Source organism: Sebastes fasciatus, chromosome 17 (genome assembly GCF_043250625.1).
Source record: "Sebastes fasciatus isolate fSebFas1 chromosome 17, fSebFas1.pri, whole genome shotgun sequence".
NCBI lineage: Eukaryota > Metazoa > Chordata > Actinopteri > Perciformes > Sebastidae > Sebastes > Sebastes fasciatus.
Window position 1 is genome coordinate 15,662,630 of NC_133811.1, and position 24,820 is coordinate 15,687,449.

Here is a 24,820-nt window from a genome sequence, read left to right on the forward strand (position 1 = left end):
TCTGTTTGGCTTTTTGCCCTTCTTGGACCAGCGCACCGTGCAAAGCAAGCAAGTAGCTAAGTGTGTTTTCTCCTCCCAAGCTAAGGTGTCATATTTTAGCTCCTGGCAATTCTGCACTTCCTTCCCAATGATATCAGAGAACACTGTATTTCAAAAGGTTATTGACTGACGCCATTCTTCACAAAACAATAAAGTATGTATATAGGTAATGTATATCATATACAATGGGGTGGCGTTCAAGTTGCTGTTGTAGTGCATTGAATAATATCACAAGGCATAAATACCTAAGCAATTGTTTGTATACAGGGTGACAATTAATATTAGACATTCTCAACATAAACTGAACATGTAGCTTTAAATCTATTTGTTACAGGACTATTGCATTGGATTACATTACATAGTGCAGGTGTTCATATTGCTGTGTCTCTCCTTTGTGTTTTGTGTCTATACGGAAGTTGTATGCAACTGATACTGTACAGTGAAGAGCTGAAATCAGTGCATACAGTTTAGTTTATATATCTAAACACAAGCTTCTCCATGATCAGTTCATGCTCTGACAATCTAAACTTGACATGGACTTCATTTTAAAAAGACAAACGTGGTGGCTTTTGCTGCAGGGGCAGTGTGCAGGACATCTTTTCACAGTTACATTTTAATGTCCTCTCCTTACACAGCTCTTTTAAAAAGCACTATATATGTGCAAGCTTTGCCCTTAGTGTAATGTGAGCCACAGAGGAAGAGAGAGAATGAGACGGAGAGACTTTCTTGCCAATAAAGCTCATTAAATTGAAACAGTATTACATTCAGATGGAGACAGAGAGAGAGAGAGAGGAGAGACATGGTTTTTGTACAACGTATTAGACTCTCAGTTAATATAACTTTTAAGATTTAGAAGACTATGAGATTCTTGTTGTTTTACCCCGCAAAAGAACATTAATTTCTAGCGAGCATTGCAGTGTATAATGAACAATAAACTAATCAACTTTAATGACCAAATTGTGCCTGGTAGCAAAATACTATTGTTCAGACACAGCGATCCGTTGAGACACGCTGGCAGTGTTGACACAAACTGAATAATGACACACAGAGAAACATCTTCTACACATGATGCGGAGGAGATAACCCATTTAATTAGTAGCATGTTGTTCTTAGGCTTCACTAAAGTAGAAATCACTGGCAGGAGGCCTAACAGTCCGCTAATGCTGCCTTATCAAGTATCAAGTTATCAGTATCAATTTAATGCTTGCCTCATTAGATTAAACTACAGCGAGAGATAGGGAGCCATAATTCATGAGCATCAGTTACACACGGCTGCATTATAAATCGTGCTGCAGAACCTTCAGAAATAGTGGATTTCTCTAAATCAAAATGTGGTAACAACAACACAAGTTGCTTGCTTTGCTTTAAGCTGGCCATACACTGATTTTAGAAATGTTGTTGCGTAATTCCTGCTCCTACTGTACGCGTAGATCGTTTGCGATGTAAAGCCAAATCTCACAATTTATTATTGTTCATACTGTACGGTCCGATCGTCAGCCACACCCTGAGTGCTCCCACTGTATAGTGGGAGCACTCAGGGTGTGTCAGGGTGTGGCTGACGATCGGACGTCAGCCACGATTAACGTTAGCGACTTCGGCCGAAGCAGGAAGAGTTTATACTGTTTGGTTTGTTCGTTCTGTGCTACTGTAGAAACATGGTGGACTCCGTGAAGAGAGGACCCGCTCTCTATGTAGATATAAACAGCTCATTCTAAGGTAACGAAAACACAACGATTCCTGCCAATAGAGCCCCTTAATTGTTACACACTGTTCCTTTAAGATTATTTCATTTACATTTTCATTTCACTATTGGCTGAGTTACCAGAGGAAATGTATAAGCCTATAAGCATTGCTGAACAGGTGGTTTAAGACACGTTTGTTTGCTTGGGGCAGGTTCAGATGGTGCACATTGCCAGGATTTTATTTAAATTACTGCATCTTATTAGCCCTCTGGTAATTCTATCTCCTTTTTACAATTTCAACAACAAGAATCAGCATTAACCAATGCATCGTAAAAGTCTCTTGGAAGCAGCCAGCGGAGATTTACATTAGGTGTTTTCTACTCACACAGCTACAACTATTCTCCTTTACACCGACAAGAGAGCGAGAGACAGAGAGGGAGGGTGTGAGACGAGAGGATGCCTGCAGAGAAATGGTGCGCCAGTCAAAGAGAGACACAGTCAGTAGCGGGGTCAAAGTGACAGACGAGTGAGGACGTTGAATGCATAATCTCATCTATGTCCAATCTGCAAAAATGGAACAACTGCACTTTTCCAGATGGAGTTTTTTAAGCAAAAACCTACAAAATATTTTTACATCCCTTCATAAGAGTGAGAATACATGACAGATACAACATGATACACATATGCAGAGCCCTTAGTCGTGTAAATTCTGGTCTGTTTTTCAGCTTTCTGCCGTCACACCAGAGAACGACAGGTTAGAAAAATGGGGTTGCTATCTAAAATGTCAATAACCACCATCTCTTCCACCCATTCCTCTGCACCCTGCCAAACTGTGGAAACACTGCGGTGGAGTGCCACTAATGCACGTCATAGTGTATATAAAATAAAATAGATGTGCATACAGTATGTTACATGAGATTTATATTAGTAAGTATGACATTCAATTCCCCTCGCTGCCGTGCTCTCTCCCTGGTGTCTGCAAATACAGCTTTTGAAGTTGACACACCGATGAATGTGTTGACGTGTGCCCTTGTTGCCTCGTTCTCCATATATATATATATATATATGCTCTATATCTTTTCCCGTTACCCATCTCACTCTCTCTCTCTTTTTACTCTGAGTGACAGATTGAGTTCAGTAGCAGCCTCAGCAGGAATCCCACACATAGGAGCAGCAAAGCAGGAAACTCTGGCTGACACCACTCTGCATGTGTGTGTGATCACATCATGTGTCAGTTTTTGTGCATTAGATTGAGGATTTAAAAACACTGAATAGGGATTAGGTTTCTAGCTGGGATTTGAGGAAGATCTTTGGAGAGGGTGTGTGTGTGTGTGTGTGTGTGTGTGTGTGTGTGTGTGTTTGTGTGTGAGCATATATTGTGTTGCAAAACAGTAATGTACTTGCAAGCGTCCATCAAAACAAACACAGGGACTTGTCACTTTTCATGGTAAATCATCAGACAGACAAATGACCTCAATCATGAATCTAAACGGGAACGCTGTCACTTTGATATTTTACCAGACGGACAAGCTTCCACTTCAGGTCAATGGAGATCATTCAGTACATTACAAACTGAGTCACGTTCACCATCAACTATGCTCAACATTCTGCAACAGTTTAACATGTTGGCTCTAATGACAGAGACCCAGTGACAACAGTGGAAACCACTAACTTTTCATTACAACAGATAAATATAACCAATTATATCTAGGGCTGTCCTCGACCAAAGAAATTCGTAGTCGACTAACACTCAACGACAACAATTTTGTCAACTAACTACTGTGAAACTGAGCTTCTTCACAAAGAATCACACAAAAGCACAACTTTAAATCTTGTGTTTACCAGAGATGTGCTTATAGGTTTCTTGGAAATAAGTCATTCAGCATGAAAAAAAGCATAAAAAATGACTAATTGACCAAAGAAATCGTAGTCGACTAAGACCACAACGACCGATTAGTCGACTAATCGACTGAGAGGGGGCGGCCCTAATACTGTACATGGGTGGCAGAGCTCCATCTACAGACAGATTTCCGTCGAAAGTGAATTATTACTTCCGTCATAGTCCGTATATTTTACAGCTAACGCAAAAAAAGATTTTACATATAATGCGTAACAAAAATTCTCAAGCTTGAGTTCGGCTCGGAAACTTTTAGCTGTACGCTGTTAGCAACATATGCTGAGGTTAGTACCATAAACTGATTGGCATGCGATTCCGTCACACTATGGCGAGCACAAATGCATCATCCGATCATTATTTCATTCAATCCGGAAATAAAAGTGTGAGTAATTTTGGAATCAACATCATGATGAGGCGGTGTGCTTTCTTTTCAAAATTAAACTGCCTTACAACAAATCCGAAGTTAGCTGTTTGCTAGTAACTCATGTGAACCGAACCATGTCAATTTTACAATGTAAAGCCAGTTGAGGATTAACTCATTAGTGTTAATTGTCATTTGTTCAAAATAGATTTTTTTTTTTTTTAAATGAACTCCCTAACATCCATCCATCGCAGTGTAACTTGCAAACAGACTTTAATGGACACTTACGGGCTGTTGGCCCCGCCTCCAGAGCGAAACTGGACGTACGGGGCGAGTTGTAGGAGGAGCCTAACTGCCTCTGGCCACTCCCCCTCATTGGTGCGAAAGTCACAGGAGGCGGAGTCACACTCCTCAAAGCTGAACTGGTAGTAAGAGTTTGAATCTGAAAACACCACCCGCTGGTCCACTGGAGAAAGAACAGACACACAGAAAAAAAGAGTGAGAAGCAGCAGCTTCCTCTCCTGTTGAGTGTCAGAATTTCATTGAAGTCTTCCTATTATTGACTTTATTATTTTCACCTATAATAATACCTGATGGAGGTAAACTGTGTATAAAGGTTATCACAGTGTAATGAAAGAGTTGGATGCCACCGTGTTAGCTCACATATCCTGCATCATAATCAATAAGTGACAGTCTAAGGCCCCGATCAGACGGAGTGTGTTTCAGCAGCTTGGGGCGGCTTTTTGTAATTGTTTTCAATGAGAATGAAACGTTTTGCACGCTGCTTTTGCGTTGCTGAGCACCTCACGTTTATCCGTTCTGTGCGACTCGTGTTTTTAAAGGAGCACCCTTAACAGCTCAAGTTGAAAATAGTTAAACTCAGAGCGGAAAAACACCCGACGTCATTAGTGTTTTTTCTCTATTGTGGTCACTTTTACTGGATACCCCGAGCTATCTGACATCATCAACCTTAGTAATCATGATCTGAACACAAAACTACAGGAGGCATATTAGTTTGTTATTTGAGATTTTCGGTAAGTTGTTTTCATTAACTCAATCTGTACTATTGACTATTTGGGTAGCGTATAGTTCAGGATTTGTATTAAGGTAACGTTAGCACTCATTTGGTGGTTGCTTAGCAACAATATAAAATATCTGATCGGGCAACAAAAACGCAGTGCATTGCGCTTTGCGTTTTCCACCTGAAAAACACACTCTGTGTGATCAGGGCCTTTGTACAAATATACACAGATTACACAGTTAATGAAGAATTAAGTATTCATCATTCACATTCAAATCAAACAACTTGTGAGGTTAGCAATTTAGAAGTTGTAGTTCTTTAAAAATAGCCATAAAGAAGAGATGATGAATTTTTTAACCATGCTGATTACACCAGATTTAACAGCCATTTAAAACAGGGCCAAATGTATTTAGACTGTGGGTGAGACATTGCTTCGTGCATTGCTTTGTATCTATATTGGTGCACTGAAATGGGTGCCAGAATCACTGTAATATAAACCATACATTAGTGGTTTATAGCAGGCACGTTTTAGTTCTAGAGAACGAGTGGAGACATGGTGACAACAATAAAAACCTGGATAAACTATTTGTATCAGTTATGGTGGATTAGCCAGACCGATGAACTGCACCTGAGCAAATGTCCAAAAGCAGCTTCAAGAGGATCAGGTTTGCTCATTCTTTAAAGAAACATTAACCGGCTTTGAATATTATTCCCTCTTTGATGATGTGTCATCCATAGCATACGGAGTATAGTTTCAACACAACACAGGGTCTTCTTTATCAGCTCTGTTGAATACAGAAATATGAATCACATCCACAGTGATAGTAGATTCACAGTTTACCAGAAGGTTAAGGGGCCGTGTCCACCAAAGCGTTGTTTCCCAGCTGAAAAAAACCCAAGGTCTCTACTGAAAACTGAAGAGAAAGCTGAAGCACGTAGGGAGAGAGAACGGACCCGCCGGTCATGTGGGTTCATGAGATTTTGTGGGCAAGAAAACATCTTGGCGAGTATGATCGTTCGGTTCAGAAACAGATTCAGGACCAAAATTTGTTTGGTCCAGTACTCCAGATGTGAGGACAACATAAAGTCGACAGTGAAAACAATAAAAACAATAGCATAACATACACAATAGGACCACTCCACTGTGATTGGACGGATGGGTAAAAAGTGACAGTGATGAGAGTTTTACCCAAAGTTGAACATTTTTCAACTCTCAACCTGAAAAAAATCACCAAATATGCAGCTCTCGGCACAGAATAGACACTCTTGCGCCTTGTCACGCTACTGGTGTTTTTACCATTACCATTAAAAAAAATCAGGATAAAACCTTTTGGTGGACACAGCCGCTTAGTGTGGTAAAATGTTATTTGTTAACGTGGTCTTTGGTGAAAAATGAAAGAGGATATTTGGTATTGTTAGTGGGGGGCTTGGATACACAGAGCCACAGTGTCATTTTACCTTGTGGAAAGAGAATGAAGGAGTGAATTCATCCCTCTATTCTGTTGGAAATTACCTGGTGCCTGGTTCATCGTTTTTACAGGATGTGTGCTATAGATCGTTGCTGATGTCACTGGAAGGTGATTATACATTTTGAAGCACACTCCGACCTCCCTGCATGTTAGCGTGTGTGTGAATGTGTGTGTGTGTGTGGTTGTGTTTTTACCAGACAGCAGGACTCCCAGCTCCAGCAGCACCTGCCAGACACGCACAGCAGTGGTCCGACAGCGCACGTACACACACTGCTCACACAGCCACTGCACCAGCTCCACACCCACGTAGCTACGCCTGTTAAAATACACATACGCATTTTCAGCACACAGTACAGCCACACAGTGTTATGATGCACACACTTCTTCCCTCGGCACAAAGCTTGTCTTTTTTTAATTTAATCAATATCCATTGATTATTCATTAGTTCTCTGTAAGCCTTTTTCCTCTGAATACACTGAATTCTTTCCGTCTGCTTTCCTCCAGGATACACTCCTTGTGTGTGTGTGTGTGTGTGTGCGATGACTGTTAAAAGCACCTATTTATATTTGTGTCCAGATGTTCACATGGTCTTTACATGCATCTGTATTCATTGTATGTACAGCATATTGCATGAGAGTGTGTGTATTCCCAGACCGCCTCGTGCTCTGCTATATAATGTCTACGTCACGCTTTGCTCGTCTTACTGCATAAACAACTCAACTAGCCAATCAGGACGGGGCTCAACGGTGACTGGTGAGTCAGTGTACATGCTTCACCAGACACATCGATTCATCACTGCACACAGACAGACACACAAACACAGAGGCGTAGTGTACCGGATGATCCTGGCCAGGTGGATCTTGTCTTTAGCCGGGTATGGTCCATGAGAGAGGAAGGCGTTCCTCACGGCCCGACCAGCACATGGAAAACTCTGGGAACAAGACTGACACATGCACAAAGAGGCACATCAAAACGTATTATTTATTTAACAAAAAATTAACAAATGCAATTCAAATTGTATCCCGACATTGTGTTGGACATGGACTTTAGACTGCAGGGAGCTAGTGTGGCTACATGCTGTCATTGACGGGCTCACAAGGACAGCTCGATTTCTTTCCCCCTGAGGAATGAAGCATTGACTGTGTCTACACGTTCTGCAATAATCCTGCTATTGACACTGTGGTTAATAAGACCGTATTTCAATTAAGCTGTTTACATGGGCTGTTTGTTCTGTTTTATCCATATTCACGTTTACATGCGACAGAGCAGAGTCCACTCCATTCACATTACGTTACAACATGAGAAGCAGATTCCCTCATGGAAGCAGATTTTGCAAATGACTTCAAGTCATTGTAACTTCTATAGTAGGATGGTAGAGCATGTGTTAGATATAAACTGACACATGTACTGCAACATTAAAGGTACCCTGTGGATTTTTGACCACTAGTAACACTATGGAGTAATGTTTCTAAGAGTGGGACTGCTAAAGCACAAATGCAGAAATGTGCCAGCAAAAGGGAGGAAAGAAGACTGCTAGCTGATAAAAACATGGGTGTTAACAATGCAGGTTTCAAAATATTTGGTTTTGCAAATGTGCAAAAGGAAAGGCATCATAGACTGTATATATGAAGTGGACATAGTCACCGTGACGCCACCCATTGGTTTGTGGACCGCCGTTTTGAAGCCTCGAGTTTGGGATTTTGGTTTTTGCCATCGCCATCTTGTGTTTTTGCAACCAGAAGTGACATGAAGTGGCTGAATACAAAATTTGTAGGCGACCAAAATGTTACAATTAACATTCATGAATAGAAAACACACTGTGAAAGGGTTTAAGTTGTAAGATAAAAACGCAAACAACACCCAGACTGGACAATGCCGTGGTAGCGACCTGTCAATCACAAGGTAGCCACGCCCTAAAGCATACCCTGCTTTATGGTCTATTTGACTCTAAATGGGACCATCATTTACTAAATGAACATCATGCTGTATTGAAGAAGACTTGAAACTAGAGATTGAGACCATAAACTCATGTTTACAATGTTTACTGAGGTAATAAATCAAATGAGAAGTAGGGTCATTTTCTCATAGACTTCTATACAATCTGACTTTTTTTGCAAACAGAGGAGTCACTCCCTGCTGGCTATTAGAAATAATACAAGTTTAAGGCAGTTCAGGATTGGCTTCACTTTTCAGACCCTGTTTATTAGTTCTCAATGATACACACACAGTGTTTTGGTGAGAAACATTGAATGTAAACATGAAACTCATCATGGTACATTTAAGGTATGTATGAGTATTGCAGTCTGTGTGCACTGCAGTATTTGACAAATACTGTGTTAATTTTTCACCTGTGTGTCTTGGGCTCAAAGGAGGTTTCTGACCTCTAAGCAGAATGAACTCATCATTGTGGCAATAAGGTGCCCTTCAAATAAAGAACCTGGGTTCAATCTGGCTCACACAGCCAGACCTCAAATTTCACTTCACACACTGTGGTCTGCTGAACCTTGATCGGCAGTCTCTTCAGTTATGGGTGTTGCCAATACAACTAAATTACTTGGCAGGCAATTGGATCAAGTTTCGATAAACAATGACAAAGGATTTACAACATGCTGAAACATGTTTTGCTTCATATTTTAAAGCTGTTCTATAAACTTTGTGAAATGTGACATATCTACCAAAATCTTTGAGAATCAATCTGAGGTGACAAAGAGACAGCTGTGTAATCATGTCTTATAGTTGATCACAAAGTTTGAGTCAAGAGGTGTGAATGAAGCACCGCTCATTGTCACCACTAATCTCCATAGTTCATTGATTGGTTCAACTTTCAGCGACCAGGTTAAATCAATTCTTAGTAAATATTTTCCAGACTAATATCTGGTACCGGGAGATTAAAACTGGCCCAGCAAAGATCAAATTTAAGGCTCCTTCTTGCAAGCGTCGTGCTGTTTCGGCGCTCATGGGCAACTTGTTTTTACCAGTGTCATACTGCTTTGGGTACCACGTCAATGTTAGAATATAGTAATTTCCTTTGAGGCAAGATATAAAAGAGAATCTACTGAAATATGACAGTTAGAAAAATACAACAGTGCTGAGGGACAAACATCCAGGCAGACACAAAGATTTTTTGGCACAACAGTGCACATAAATAAGCAGCATCCAAAATTCAGATGTTGATTTCTCATTTATTTTTTAAAAACTTTTTTATTTCTTAAACTAATGTTTTCAATGTTCAAAGAGAAATATACTCAAGTGAGATATTTAAGCCCTAAGGCCTTTTCAGAGTGCAGTACCATATATTTGCGAAACTGTATTAGAGTGATGATGCATGACAAATTAAGACTTCCCCTCAGTGTGTGCGTGTGCGTGTGCGTGTGTGTGTGTAGTTGGTGAAACTAGCTTGAAAAAAGCCCCAGGTAATATCAGCACTGATGTCACCTGTATTGAGGCTAAACAAACACACTTTCGCGTCACAGCAAAACTAAAGGGATGACATCACCTGTGTGTGTGTGTGTGTGTGTGTGTGTGTGTGTGTGTTTCCTTACCTTGTGTACTGTAGGTCCAGTGCTCGGTCCAGGGATAGTGTCAGGTGATTGCTGTTGAAACACAATAAACACACACACGCCGTCAGAGCCAACACACAATGACACACACACACACACAGTAAATGCACTGAACAAACAAGACTCTGAGATGAGAAAGACCAGTTTAACCATTAGTCAGGTTTTGTTTAAACCAACAGCATTACTCATACTTTCACACATAACTGTAATACATTTTGCCAAAATTAAAGAACATGGCCATTCAAAGTGTTTGATTATTATCTGACCTAAATGGTGACACACATTCACTCAAAGCACTCATCAATACAAAACCAGGACAAAAGTAAAAAGTAATAAAAACACATTTATCACTTCAATTCCTCAACAATAAAATGCAATTGTCTGTCCAACTGTCACAATATAACAGTGACAGCATAACAAATCTCTTCTACCATCACGCCATCATGTTGCAGCCTCAGCCCTGGGCGTTATCACTCTACCTCTACTTCCCCTATCAGGAAATAAACTCTTAATCTTTATGGATTATTATGGCGCCGCCGCCAGAGGAGCTGGATGACGGTGTCGACACCGTGCTGCTGACACACTAGTCATAAAACAGATTAAAAATGATAGTAAGTGTTGGATCAAATAGAGCGGAAACAGCACAACATGCAGACATCTGTTTTTGTGTTTAACTGCAGCGGTAATACGTTGTGATGCAATGTAGTAACACCTCGTCGTCTTGGTTGCTCTGCTGCTGAATTAAAAGCTTGCTTCAAATGTTTCATAGCCCCATTTTCAAACTCCGATAATGATTCTTGAAGATAATGGTTCATAACATGTATGTGGAAGATGTAATCTGCCAAAATCTAAAATAAATATATAAATAAATAAAAGGGAAAATTAAATAGAAAGGTAGATAAATGGGGGGATTAATACAAAGGTAAATAAATAAAGAAGCAGATTAAAACAGAAATAATGCCTGCATTATTTTTAATATTATTTTGGTACATTTAATGTTATATTTATTCATGTATTTATTTATTGAGTCATTTATTTATCTATTTATTATTTGGCAGGTTCTGTGCTCCATAGTTTTGTGAGACACTCAAATATCATTCAACTCAAATATAAAAATAATGAAATGACGGCATTGATTATGAAGGTTTTCACTATTTATAATTAACAGTATTTAGGCATCTGTTGATGAAGTGTCCTGTACTGGGACATAATATTGAATCACACATTATATTATTATAAAGTAATTACATTGTACCAGCTTAAAATAAACACCTGTATTGTTTTTTACTGCAAAATATATGGTAAATATTTAATAACCATTTTATAAAAAAACATTTAATTAAAGTACTTAAAGATACATGTCTAAAAAGCCTAATCTGTTACCTTCAAACCAACGCAGGGAAACCTTTACAGTTTTCATGTTTTATTGCTTTACAACACTGAATCACTGTGGTTTATTACACTGATCAACATGTCAAAGCGAACAATCTCTACTAAAAAGCACAGAATGACTGTTTGCATTAACATTTACCGCCTTAACACCGACACGCCCAAGTTATCACTGATTGAATGGAGATCACTTTTGTGTAATCAAGGCGTGACAAGTGATTTCAGCTTAAATACACCAGTCTGTATCTGCAGTTTCCAATAGCTGGCTAGTCAAATACTTGGCTAAAACTACATAAGCACGACAGAGGAAAAAAGGTCTTTTTCACAGCAGACATTTTCACTTGTGAGTAATAGAAAAGGCACAGGTGTTACTAATACCATTAACAATGGCTCTGTTATATTCAAGTGTCCCAGTGAGTCATGACAATGTGACAGCGCGGGCAGACAGCACAATAGCAGGACCATGAAACTGAGGCAGCTAAATGGAATTCAGCCATCATTCATTTTGTTATTTACACCTGTGTTTTTTCTACTGTGACATGTCAAAATGTATGCTCCTATTGTCTTCGCATATTCCAAACAAATCTGTGAAAGGCCTACTGAAAAGGATACCAGAGATTTTTCAAGGCACTGAACAGGAGGAATGGAAAAAAAAGTGGTACAGCCATCCTCAATAACTGAGTGTCCATGAAAAATGGGCAGTGAGAAAGTGGCTGAGATACTGAGCATACACCTGCAAAACAAGGCGGAGAAGTTTCTATGGTCTGATGAGACGAAAATCAATCTTTTTGGTACTAAATGTTTGGCCATGGTTAGTGTCATGCGGAGGGCATGCTTTTCTGCAGCAGGCCTAGGAACGCTTTGAAGATAGATAGAACAAATGCAGCAAAATAATAATCCTGTAGAAAAAAGTTGCTGCTTCAAGAGAACGCTGAATTGGGGGAAGGCTTGTTTTTCAGCAAGAAAACAAAGCCACGGCTCTGATTTCAAAAATAACAATGAAGTACAAATATTTTGTAGATTTTAACTGAGCCTTTATTGTGTGAATGCCGTTCAGCAGCATTCACACTATTGAGATCCAAATGTTTTTAAAAACAATTTCTTCCGTACGTTTTGTGGACTCTAACTACTTCTGCATACTTTCAGCTACAGAAACCATTCAAAAATCTAAATATTCAGCTCTTTAAGAACTACTTCTGCTGCTACTACCACTGCTGCTCCTACTACTGCTATCCCACTACTACTGCTGCTGCTGCTACTAGCCTACTACTACTACTACTACTGCTGCTCCTACTACTACTATCCCACTACTACTGCTGCTACTACTACTACTGCTGCTGCTACTGTTGCTACTACTGTTGCTACTACTACTACTACTAATACCGGTGCAGCTACTGATGTTGCAGCTAATACTACTACTACTACTACTACTGCTGCTATTGTTGCTACTACTACTACTACTACTACCGGTGCAGCTGCTGCTGTTGCAGCTACTTCTACTAGCCTAGTACTTTTACATTACTGCTGCTGCTACTGTTGCTACTACTGTTGCTACTACTACTACTGCTACTACTACTACCAGTGCAGCTGCTGTTGTTGCAGCTACTACTACTACTACTACTATTTTGACAGTATAACAGTTTAGCTTCCAGCTTTTCGAGCATAGTATGCATTTCAGCTCTTGGCTTCTTTAGGTAATGCAGTTCAGCTTCCAACTCTCTCAGTTTTACATTTCAGCTTCCAGGTTTTTAGCAGTAGGCTACAGCGCACTGCATTTCACATTTCTGCATTTCAGCAATTCTTTGCAATTAATTTCAGCTATCAGCATTCACACACATTTTCTGCAGGAAATACATTTTCTAATTTTGAATTTGAATTTGTACACAGTCTTAGAACAATACAGCATTATTATCAGTGGATATGGTGTGAGAACATTTCAGATACTGGCATCTGCTTTGAAAATACCATGGTTACGCTGATAAAAATACAAAAGTGTATTAGGATGAGGATCACGTTGCCAGCGTTCATTAAAGGCAGACAGATGAGAAGCTCCTGCAATAGCAGTGCAACTGGTCTGTGAGCTCATTCAGTGAAGTGGGATCACTGATGGAGTCGTGGGTTTGATTCTCTCTGGAAACCCTCACAGGAAACTGAGCCTGTGCTGGAAATCGCTGCTGCCCTTCGCCTCATGACGAATAGGGAGATATACAGAGAGATCAAATGATGGAACAAATGAAAAGCACCTAAGCAACTGTGGAAGACGGATGCAGATGAGGAAATATAAATGAGTTAGCACGCAAGAGGAGAAAGAAGAGAGGAAGGCTGAACAAATCACAACAGCCTATGAATATATGACGGGGGATATGAGCATGACAGATGGAGCAGGAGAGACGAGGCGGTGAGAGACGGAGAGAACGTTTTAATTGTAATCGTGAAAGAGAGAAGAAGTGAGTCAGACAAAGACAGAGAGGGAGAGAAATGTACGTCTGTGGCTTTGAGATGCAAGAAAATGAAATAGATGATTAGAGAGCTGTAGAGCAGTGTTTGTGATCCTCATTTGAGCGATGATAGTGTCTGGGATGTCACACACACAAGCAAGCGAGGATACACACTTGCACACACACCTTATTCGAAGCAAGTGACTATATCACAGCATACAGTACTCTTCATCAAAGGAATATTTGCTTTCTTGCAGAGAGTTAGAGGAGGAGATCGATTTCACTTTCATATGTGTGCATTGAATATAATGCTACAGCAAGCAGCCAGTTAGCTTAGCTTAGCATAAAGACTGGAAACAAGGGGAAATAGCTAGCCTGGCTCTGTCCAAAGGTAACATAATCCGCCTACCAGCACCTTTTTGGATTGTCGGTCGGACAAAACAAGCAATGTGAAAACGCCATCTTGGGTTTCAGGAAATTCTATTGGGCATTTTTTTTTACTATTTTCCTACATTTTATAGAGCAAACAATTTATTGTTTCGAAAATAATCTGTGAATTAATCGACAAAGAAAATAATCATCAGTTGCAGCCCTAATATTGACATTTAAAGTGAGAGATCAGGAGGAGACAGGAAGTCCGAAACATATACTGTAGGCTATATAAAGATGGAAGACATGACAGCTCCCCAAAAGTGAAGCCAAAACATTTTGATCGCCCCCTGGTGGCCGGCTGCAGTGTAGGTCATAAATCCCGCCTCCTCCATGTTAGTGGATGGGACATGAGCAAAATTGAAAAGTCAAAGTACACATCACATACATTTTTCCCAAAGATAGTTTCTGTCATTTTAGGTAGTTCTTATCATGCTGATGCATGTTCAAGTGTTTAATTTTTTTCTTTCTGATAAGTTTGGTTTTTAATGAGTTATTTGATGCTATAAAAAGGGGGTGAGATGTCATTATTGACAGCTGTGATTGACAGCTGCTCTGAGTGAAGTAGTCGCAGCCGGAGCCTCGGGAATTGTACGAGAGAGGAGACGTTAGTTTAACTTTCCATAACTGTCACGAGTCTGTGTAATAGAACGTGTCAATTTGATCATAAATGTAGTTATAGAGATATTAGGATTAGTTGTTGTGTCTTTCTAGCTGAACAGCTACTGTGGTGCTAACGTAGCAGCTAGGTGTCTCACGCTAACAAGCTGTTGATTGCTCGGGCGGACGAGTGGGTGGGACCACGATACCGCGGCTCCAGCCCCCCGATATATATATATAAATATAAAACTATATATATAAAACTTCTTTTGGACCACAGACTGTATAAATATACAGTCTGTGGTCCAAAAGAAGTTTTTCACAATAAAACGCAAGGCTGGAGTATAAGGTTTATCAACACTGGAGAACATTTTCATAAGAGCTTAGTTTTTGGCTGTGAAGAACGCCAGCTCGGGGTGGACGCCCTACGAGATATCAGTAAGGAAAGACTAGAGCTTTTTTTCTGCGTTTTTTGTGTGTGACGACATGCAGTGTTTGGACTGGGGGTTAAGTAGAGCACACCAGCCAGCCAAGCACACAGACTAAATAAATTGTTTCTGACTCTCGCTATCTCTGTCTTGCTCCTTCTTTCTCTCTTTTGTCTTGGCCACTCTATCTTATCTCTCCATCTCTTTGTCTCCCGGTCTGGTGGACACAGATCTCTCTCGAGAGGTCTTTGTTTCTCCACCATCATCTCTTCTCACTAACACTCTCTCAAGACACACCAGCAGCACCGGAGGAGTTTCATTCATACTGTATCACACGACGAGAGAAATGTCTGCTGGCCATGTTCCTGTGAGCCTCTTTGTCTGTGCCTCCGTTTTTCTCACAACACTCCTCCATCACAGACAGGGTATACTGCTGCTGTCGGTACACCGGAGGCCGAAAGAGAGTGACAGAAGAGAAGACGAATGAGGAGGAATGAGAGCTATAAAGAGAGAGCACATGCTGACATGCTTATCTGTGTGATGACTTCAAAGTGTGTAGAGAGAGAGCAGCAGAGAGCGAGGTCATTATCTGCAAGAAATGGATTACTCAGATTAGATTGCTGAGCACAGTGAAGAGCTGTAGCGCGGTATGCTTGCAAGCGCCCTCACACACACATTCACACTAATCTGCTGTCGACTCCTGGACAGATTTGTCATACAAGGAAGTCAAAATGGAGACATCAAAGCAGCTAAAGCTCAATGGACAAACACACTCAGATTAAAGCTGTTAAGAAACCCACCTGCCAGCCCACGCCTAGCTGCTAGCATACATGACCTTGCCAACACTTCAGTGATCTATAGTACACTTGTGATGACTAATTTCAGGAGTTATCAATCAACAGAAAATCAATCAGTATAGTTTCAACTTCTCAACTGTGAATATTTAGACCAGAGCATAGACTGCATATAAGAATTGGAAGTAGTCACCGTGAGGTCACCCATTGGTTTGTGGACTCCCTTTTTTGAAGCCTCAAATTCGGCATTTTGGCCGTCGCCATCTTGGTTCTTTGCAACCAGAAGTGGCACGAGAGGGTGGAGCTAAGCACAACCAAACGCTGAAGACGTTTTTAGGCGACCAAAATTTTTTATAATTAACTTTCATGAAGTGAAAACACACTGTGAAAGGGTTAAAGTTGTAAGACGAAAAAACGGACAACTCCCAGACCAGACAACGCCGTGGTAGCAACCTGTCAATCACAAGGTAGCCACGTCCTAAAGCATCCCGTTTTATGGTCTATTTTACTCTAAATGGGACCATCATTTACGAAATGATCACGATGTTGAATGATCAACATCATACTGTGTTGAAGAAGACTTTAAACTAGCAATCGAGACCATAAACTCAAGCTTACAATGTTTACTGATATCATATTTATACACAAAAGTAGAAATCAAACTCATTCACCTTATTTTAAATCCCTAAAACGTTTGAAAAACAGCTAAATAATTTTTCTTTGTTCCTTTGTTGTCTTTCCTATATTTATGAGCATTTGCTAATTCTGCGCACACACTTTCATTATTGTGCATATTTTCTTTCATCTCAGTAAAGTGATTTCCTAACTTTATTTAAGTTGTTAATAAAGTTTGGAAGTGGTATTAGCATACTTGCCCCTTCAGTCAAATACAGTGGTTCTAGTGATAGTGTGCATAAGTTTATACAGTATGTGGGTGTGAATGTGTGTTGAGCCTCTCTACACCCCTCACTTGCCCTTTCATCTTTCTTATCTCAATGTATAATGCAGTTATGGACGTGAAATATTGCTGGCAGGCATAAAAAACACATCACAAGCCACTGTTTTGCTGCATATATAATGTAGAAATGAGATAATCTTCTGAGGAGTATCATCAACTATCCTCCAACACAGTGTTCATAAAGTCTGCTAGCTTACATTATGACTGGAATAATCTCATTTTCCAGCTGAAATGATACGTTTTGAGCAGCTTACAGTAAATCTGTATACAGTATTTGTGTGTCAACGTATTGTTAATCCATGTTTCAGTTTGCATTTTATTCAAGAAACTTTGACTTCACAACTAATGGTCACATTGAGTGCATTTGTTTTATAATAAACATCCAAATGTCCCATTTGAAAGTGAAAAATCTGGTATCATCTGGGGGCAGCAACACAATTTCCAGTGTGTAGTCGACCATAAATTTAATAAAGAGACCAGGAAAGACGAAGAACCTGCAACCCCAAACAAAAATGGCATGATTAAACTGGGGGTGCACCATGATTTGACTGTGTTATAATAAGATTATATTGTGAAAAATGTGCTGCTGCATATTTCCACCTTCTCTACAGCAGCTTTCCCACTGGACAAAAAAAGACTAACATCTGTCTTCAGTGGGAAATGTTACTGTACAATCGGCATTCATTCCCGGGACAAATGAGCTAGCTCCGATCGGCAGTAATGGAAACATGTGGACACGCTAATTTTCACCCCTTTTCTGGCGCCATTGCTATGACGACTATGACCGACTCTTTGTCATCTCGGCCACAAATTCCATCCAAGCAGCGCTTGAATGTCAAACGTCCAAATTAGTCGCCACAGAGTTTGAAAGAGAGACTGAAGTAACAGATACAAAAAAAGAAGTAACCGTTTGCTAACCCTGTTTTCCTGCGTGTTTGTGACGTTGAATGTGACTAGGGCTGCAACTAATGATTATTTTCATTGCCAATTAATCTGTTGATTATTTTCTTGATGAATCAATCAGTTGTCTATAAAATGTCAGAAAATGGTGAGAATTGTGGATCAGTGTTTCCTAAAGCCCAAGATGACGTCCTCAAATATCTTGTAGAGGAGAGAGGAGAAGTTTTTTCTTAAAAAGTTTCTCAAACCGATTAATTGCTTATCAAAATAGTTGGCATTTAATTCAATAGTTCCCAACTAATCTTTGCAGCTCTAAATGCGACATGTAAAACAGAAAGGCATACTTGTCTACCAGCAATTGGGAAAGGAGTCTATCGCATATTTTAGCAGGTTTTCCCACGTTTAAGTAATCTTGATATATGCGCTAATTTTGGTGGAAAAAGGGTATCTCTTCAAGGAAGCCTTGAGTTACTAGTCGGCTGTTTTCTGATTACTGTTGGCAGCGTTATCAGTGAAGAAAGTTTCACGTCACATGCACACGCGTGCACACTGGTTCTTCCACTGTCAGCAACAAAATCCAACCAAGACTAACAGTCCACAGTTAAAACTGGTTGCAGAAAACTGACTTGGGGCTTGAGTATGACCTGTCAGCATCTGTGTTTCCAGCCCCGCTAAAGCAATAGCAGCCTGAACTTGTGACTTGCTCTTCTACATTTCCTCCAGTAGAATCCTACGAGTATGTTTTAGGCCCAATCCCAATGCCTCCCTAAGGCCTTAAGCCCTGAACCCTGACAAGGAAATGCTTGAATGTGAGAGGCTGCAAGGGCTTGAAATGATAGAAATACAAATTGGACAGCACTTTGCAGCGACATATCACATTATCTTGACAATGCCAAAACATGTTATGTCCAATTGTGGGTTTTCATTTTATGTTTTTTTACTGCCTGATTTAAATGTCTTCCCGGCTCTTGCCTTACGAGACAAGAGGTAATTGTCAAATAATCAATTTACCGGTACTCATTTTTGTCAAAACAGTATCATTAAGCAAAATTAAAAGAAATGGTGAATAAACTAGGTCCTCTTTGTTTACCTTTTTTTAACGCCTCCACGCATCTTCTGGTAACCCTGTGTTTGACGTCACAAAGCTATGAATTGTGGGTAATTCCATCAGGCAAAGTCTGAAATGCAGACTTGCGGCAAGTGTGCATAAAGGGCTCAAAATGTCTGCGAGAGAGCCCTCAAGCACTTGACGATTCGACAATGGGACAGCCTAAACCCTCAGAGACTTTGCGGGAACGCACCTTAAAGTCCGTGAGTGTGGACATTGGGATTAGGCCCTACTCTGACGTAAAGTCCCCCACACACATGTATTGGTAAGTGACTTTGGCTGACCATTAAGTGGCTTTAAAATCAGACACCTGACTGATCTGTGGTCAACTCTTTGGAGGAAGAGGAAAGACAACTAGCCAAGTTTCACCTGGTGTAAACTTCTACAGCGTGGCTACTGCACAGACAGAGCACCCTGGGAATTGTGTACTGAAAGTTGAAAAGTCGGTTCCAAATTTCTCTGCTCCCGTCAAATCGTAGCCAATAAGGGATGATTACCAGAGCAAGTCACAACAGAGAATAATGGAAGATTTTCAAAGGTGAGGCTGCTGCTGCAGGCTGGGACCAAAAGCGACAGATGGCTCTATGCAACACAACAGTTTCAATTCACTTCATAAGCTGTCAGCGAACATCAAAGAAGCACATGAGGCAATGTCAAAACCTGCTTATGTCAGATGTTTTGCACTTTTACAGGCTCCGAATATTCGAACAAAAACAAACAATAGCTGACGATTCTGCATTTGCAACAAAAAAAGGTGTGCAGGTGTACACCTCTGGAACAGATGCTGTGATTTGAGACCATGTCACTATTTTCTTTGTCCAATTCTGAATGCCATTGTAGTGCAAAAACAATCCATTATAGTTCTTCTCTCATCTTTTTGGAGAATTTATACATGCATAATAAAAACAAGAGTCTGTTTGAGTGTGTGTGTGCCAGGTGAAGCATAGCCAACTGCCAGTGTCTGGAGAGAACCAGTCTGCACAGAACAGCCATACCTTTACACCACTTACCCACCCCTCATCACACTCACCCACACATTCACATTAAGTTAAATGAAGACAGGAGAAGGAAAACTCAACTACATCTACTCAGTATTCCCCTCTCTCCTTCTCTTCAGCTCAGGCAGTGAACAAAAACACAAAGATGATACGGTACATGTCAGAGTTAAATGATTGAAACTAGGGCTGTCAAAGTTAACGCGATAATAACGTGTTAAAGCAAATTTGTTTTAATTCTACTAATTTCCTCAACGCAATTTTTAGGTTGTAACATGCTTAGTTTTAAAGCTAGAGTGAAGATACTGGCATCACATGAAACTAGAAAAAAAGGAGGTTAAATAACGCATGAAATTTATGCTAAATTTTGATGAGGAATAACTGCCATGGCCATTTTCGAAGGGGTCCCTTGACCTCTGACCTCAAGATATGTGAATGAAAATGGGTTCAGCTGTTGTTGCCTGTTGGACTTGAGTTTGCCATGTTATGATTTGAGCATATTTTGTATGCTAAATGCAGTACCTGTGAGGGTTTCTGGACAATATTTGTCATAGTTTTGTGTTGTTAATTGAGTTACAGTAATAAACATATACATACATGTGCATAAAGCAAGCATATTTTTCCACTCCCATGTTGATAAGAGTATTAAATACTTGACAAATCTTCCTTTAAGATACATTTTGAAAAGATACAAAATTGTGATTAATTTGCGATTGAATATTTAATTGATTGACAGCCCTACTTGAAACACAGTCTGCTATTTTGAGTGCGATGATCCAGCTGATTGGTGTAGCTTCATAATTTTGACACATCTGTAATACTCAATAGTAAAGTAATCCATTCATTCAGCCATTCTTTATAGTTTCATTATAATGTTTTTGTCTGGACTATTATTTTGATTTCATATGTGCATTTTCTGTTCTGCACTACATTATAGGATTACCTACTGTATGGTTGATTTATTACCACACCAAGAGAATTTAATCGCATTAATCATACAGGTAACAGGAACATCACTTTAAATAACAAGATGCAACATGACAAACTGTTCATCTCCTCGGCCCAGAGTGGCTTTACACCACAATTGTTGCATATCTTTAGCACATTTGGCACCAGTGGGACTGGAAGCGTTGGCACAGATTCCCACAGAGGCAATCAAGGACACATTTTCTCCTGGCTGCCACCGGCGACGATGATGAAGATGAGCGGAGCTGACACTGTGAGCAGCTATTTGGCTTGTCAGGTGTGTTTGAGTCACACACATTTACTGCTTACTAGACCAGAATTGTTGATGATTGATCTACAAAATTGACCCATTTGGACTGGGAGTTTATTTACTACAGAATAGAGCTGAAAAAATTAATATCTCTAATTAGTCGATCAACAGAAAATGAATCTGGAACATTATTTTTAACCCAAATGTGAGGATTTGTTGCCTTTCTGTGTTTTATATCATAACAAACTGAATATCTTTGAGTTGTGGATGGTTGGTTGGGGAAAAAAAACAAGGCATCTGAAGGTTAGTTATCATCACCTTGAGCTTTCAGAACTTGGGATGCCATTTTCACGGTTTTATCATTTTATAAACAAAACAATACAAGTACGCTAATTGTCATAAAAGAGAGGTGGAGACTAGGGCTGCACAATTAATCCAATATTAATCACCATCACCATTTTGGCTTCCCACAATTAAATGAACATGATCGACTGCGATATTGACGTTCAAAATGCGTGTCCGCTCAAAGAAAACTCTGATGCATATCAAAGCAAGCGCTTCCTAAACGTGATCTCACAGAAATACGTGAAATGACCACAACCTATTGACAGCACATTACATGGTGGCGGCATGGAGCGTGTTGAAATTAGGTGCCGCCACTGCGGCTGGTGTGCGTGTGCTTGAGAGAGAGAGGAGGTAGAGGATGTGTACTATTGCACACAATGTTTCTGTAAGTTATTAATAACTTACTCGGAACGCTGCTTTGTCACTTTTGACCCGCCAGCACAAACCCACGATATGTTCTAGTAAGCTCACCCGAACCAATCCGACCGACCTGTGGGTTGTGGGTCGACCCGAGCATCACTAGCGCACATCACTAGCGTGCATCACTAGCGCACATCACTAGCGTGCATCATTAGCGCGCATCACTAGCGTGCATCACTGGCGCGCATCACTAGCGTGCATCACTAGCGCACATCACTAGCGTGCATCACTAGCGCGCATCACTAGCGTGCATCACTGGCGCGCATCACTAGCGTGCATCATTAGCGCACACCCTGCAGTGGCAGCCAGTGAAAAACTTTACTGAATGTTGTGGCTGCAGTCCAGATTAGAAGAGTAATATACTATATATTATTGTTGTTTATTGCACGGCTTTGTTGAGTACTCGTTCTGCGTTCTGTTATTTCTTTAAAAACAGACCGTTGCTATGAATAACAGACCGTTGCTATGGGCGCAGTTCTGATGTCAGACTCTGGCGGACCAATTTTGTGTCCAAATATTGATTTCTTAAGTAAGTAGCCGTGTAATAAGCGGGATAATGTCTGGGTTATTGCCCTATCTGGGTTTATTTCACAACAATGACCGGCTTGCTGTACATTATTCCTTACATAGCAGAGAGTAGAAGTAGTAGCAGTAGATTGGCAAAGGGAAAATGCACTGAATTCAGGTGAGGAAGAATCTTATTTTAAGTCTCTCTATTGTTTTTTTTATAATTATTTATGTTCCATTGTATTCTGTTGTATATGATGGGAATTTCCTTGGAAAGCACTTTGTGCTTTAGGCTGGAAAAGTGCTCTACAAATACAATTATTATTATTATTATTATTATTATTATATTAATCTTGTCTTTATAGGTGGAGGTTTCAGATAAGCCCAGTGGGTTTTTTGCACTCTTCCTGCACTGTATATTATTCATTTATTTATGTATTTTTGTTATGTTGTATAGTCTTAAATTGTGCAAAATAAATAAACAAAATATACAACAGTGTGTACTTCTTAGTGTATGTATGTAGGTGTGTTTGTGTGTGTTTGTGTGTGTGTGTGTGTGTGTGTGGGGGGGTAGTGTTGCCTTGACTACCAGAGTGTGCAGGTATGGTGTCCAACAGCATTATTATGGATGTAGCACATGCACACAACCACACACATACACACACACTTGTCTTTTTTTATATATTTACTGTATTGTTATTGTTGTTATTATATATATCTTGTCCTAATTGTTTGTTATTACTATTATGTAGTCATATTATTTCTTTATATTAGTCTTGTCTCTAAGTGGGGTTTTTTGCCTCTTCCTGCACTGTATATTATTCATTTATTTATTTTTTTGTTATGTAGTATAGTCTTAAATTGTGCAAAATAAATAAACAAAATATACAACAATGTGTACTTCTTAATGTGTAGGCTTATGTATGTATGTAGGTGTGTGTGTGTTGGGGGTGGTAGTGTTGCCTTGACTACTAGAGTGTGAAGGTATGGTGTCCAACTGCGATTATTATGGATGTAGCACACACAACCACACACACACACACACACACTACCTCTGCGACAGTAACGCCTGTAACAAAATGAAAACACCTGAGTCGTGACGCGGTTATGAAACAGCCTCGCGCCAAACAGACACACACACACAGGTATGAAAAGACACCAACCGTCAGTTCATCAGACATTAAACACGGAAGGGCTGAAGGACGGACAGTGAGTCAGTCAGAGGTCGGGTTTGTTTGAAAACACTCACGCTCTTCTTCCGCAGGTGCAGCCCGTGCTTCAGGAGCCCCGGTAGGTCCCGGATCTTGTGTTTGAGCTGCGCCTGGTCCCGAGCGCTCCGGTTCCACCGCAAACCCGCGAGCAAGCCGTCCTCTGCGGGCTCCGAGTCCTCCTGCATGGTGGAGGCTCCTTCTTCTCTTCTCCCGTCGGTCCTCCTCGAGCTGCCGCCTGCCACCTCTACTCCGGTATCCTCACGAGGCGCACCGCCACCGCCGCACGTTCGCCATCATGTTCCTCCTCCTCCTGCATCTGCACAAACCGAACCGCGCGCTCCGTTAACGACCTACTGAATGTGTATTCCGCAGCACGCGACGCCGCTGCTGCTCCACCCAATGGCTCGTGTGTGTGTGTGTGTGTGAGAGAGGGGGGGCGGACACAGGTGCATAAAAACATTGCATCACTTCCACCTTTAATTCTCTGACTAGTCTGACAAAAGAAAGTGCGCATCTAATTTAGTATAATTTTCATGTTTATTCTAGGGCTTTCAGTTGATTAAAATAGTTAATCGCGATTAATCATATTTTACAAAAATATGATGATGTGCATTTTTTGTGCAAAATGTACATTAAAGGGACTGTTTGTAACTTCTTACACGTATAAATCACCCGGGTCGGTGTCCCATGCGTGCTGCTCGCGTGTGGCTACGCTGTTCAGACAAGACCAACAGAGGTTTTCCGTGTCTTGTGAAGTGACGGGGCTCCGCAGCGAGAAACGTTATTGTCTCTGACCAGGGTGCCGGTGTCTCCCCTGTTCCCTCCGACCGCGGTCGGGAGGCTGAGCAGGAAAAGCCAACACTAGGATCAGCATTGATTCATGGAGAGACCTTCGTCTGGTCAGCTAACATTACTGCCAAGCAGGTGAAATATAGAGTGATATTGTGGTTTTAGCTGACGTGTGTTGCCTCAGTGTTTTGAGTGATGCTCGTTCATGTCTATTTAGGGCGAGCAAGTGCGAGCTCGACGCTGACTTTCGTTGACTTAACGGCC

The 24,820-nt window shown here is 40.6% G+C and overlaps 1 protein-coding gene across 2 annotated transcripts in view; it reads right to left on the minus strand.

The window, feature by feature from the left end:
- Positions 1-24,238, minus strand: part of rapgef5a (Rap guanine nucleotide exchange factor (GEF) 5a) — a 64,352-nt gene extending 40,114 nt beyond the window's left edge. Inside the window, exons 1-6 of one of the 2 annotated variants that reach the window (XM_074612754.1) lie at positions 23,806-24,238; positions 10,012-10,062; positions 8,114-8,224; positions 7,306-7,412; positions 6,664-6,785; positions 4,268-4,445 (exon numbers count right to left, since the gene is read on the minus strand). In XM_074612754.1, the coding sequence (XP_074468855.1) occupies positions 4,268-4,445; positions 6,664-6,785; positions 7,306-7,412; positions 8,114-8,224; positions 10,012-10,062; positions 23,806-23,952 (716 nt within the window). In that variant the 5' untranslated portion in view covers positions 23,953-24,238. The remainder of the gene's footprint in view (positions 1-4,267; positions 4,446-6,663; positions 6,786-7,305; positions 7,413-8,113; positions 8,225-10,011; positions 10,063-23,805) is intronic. The other variant, XM_074612755.1, reaches the window with a different exon arrangement.
- Between the last annotated feature and the right edge of the window lie 582 nt (positions 24,239-24,820).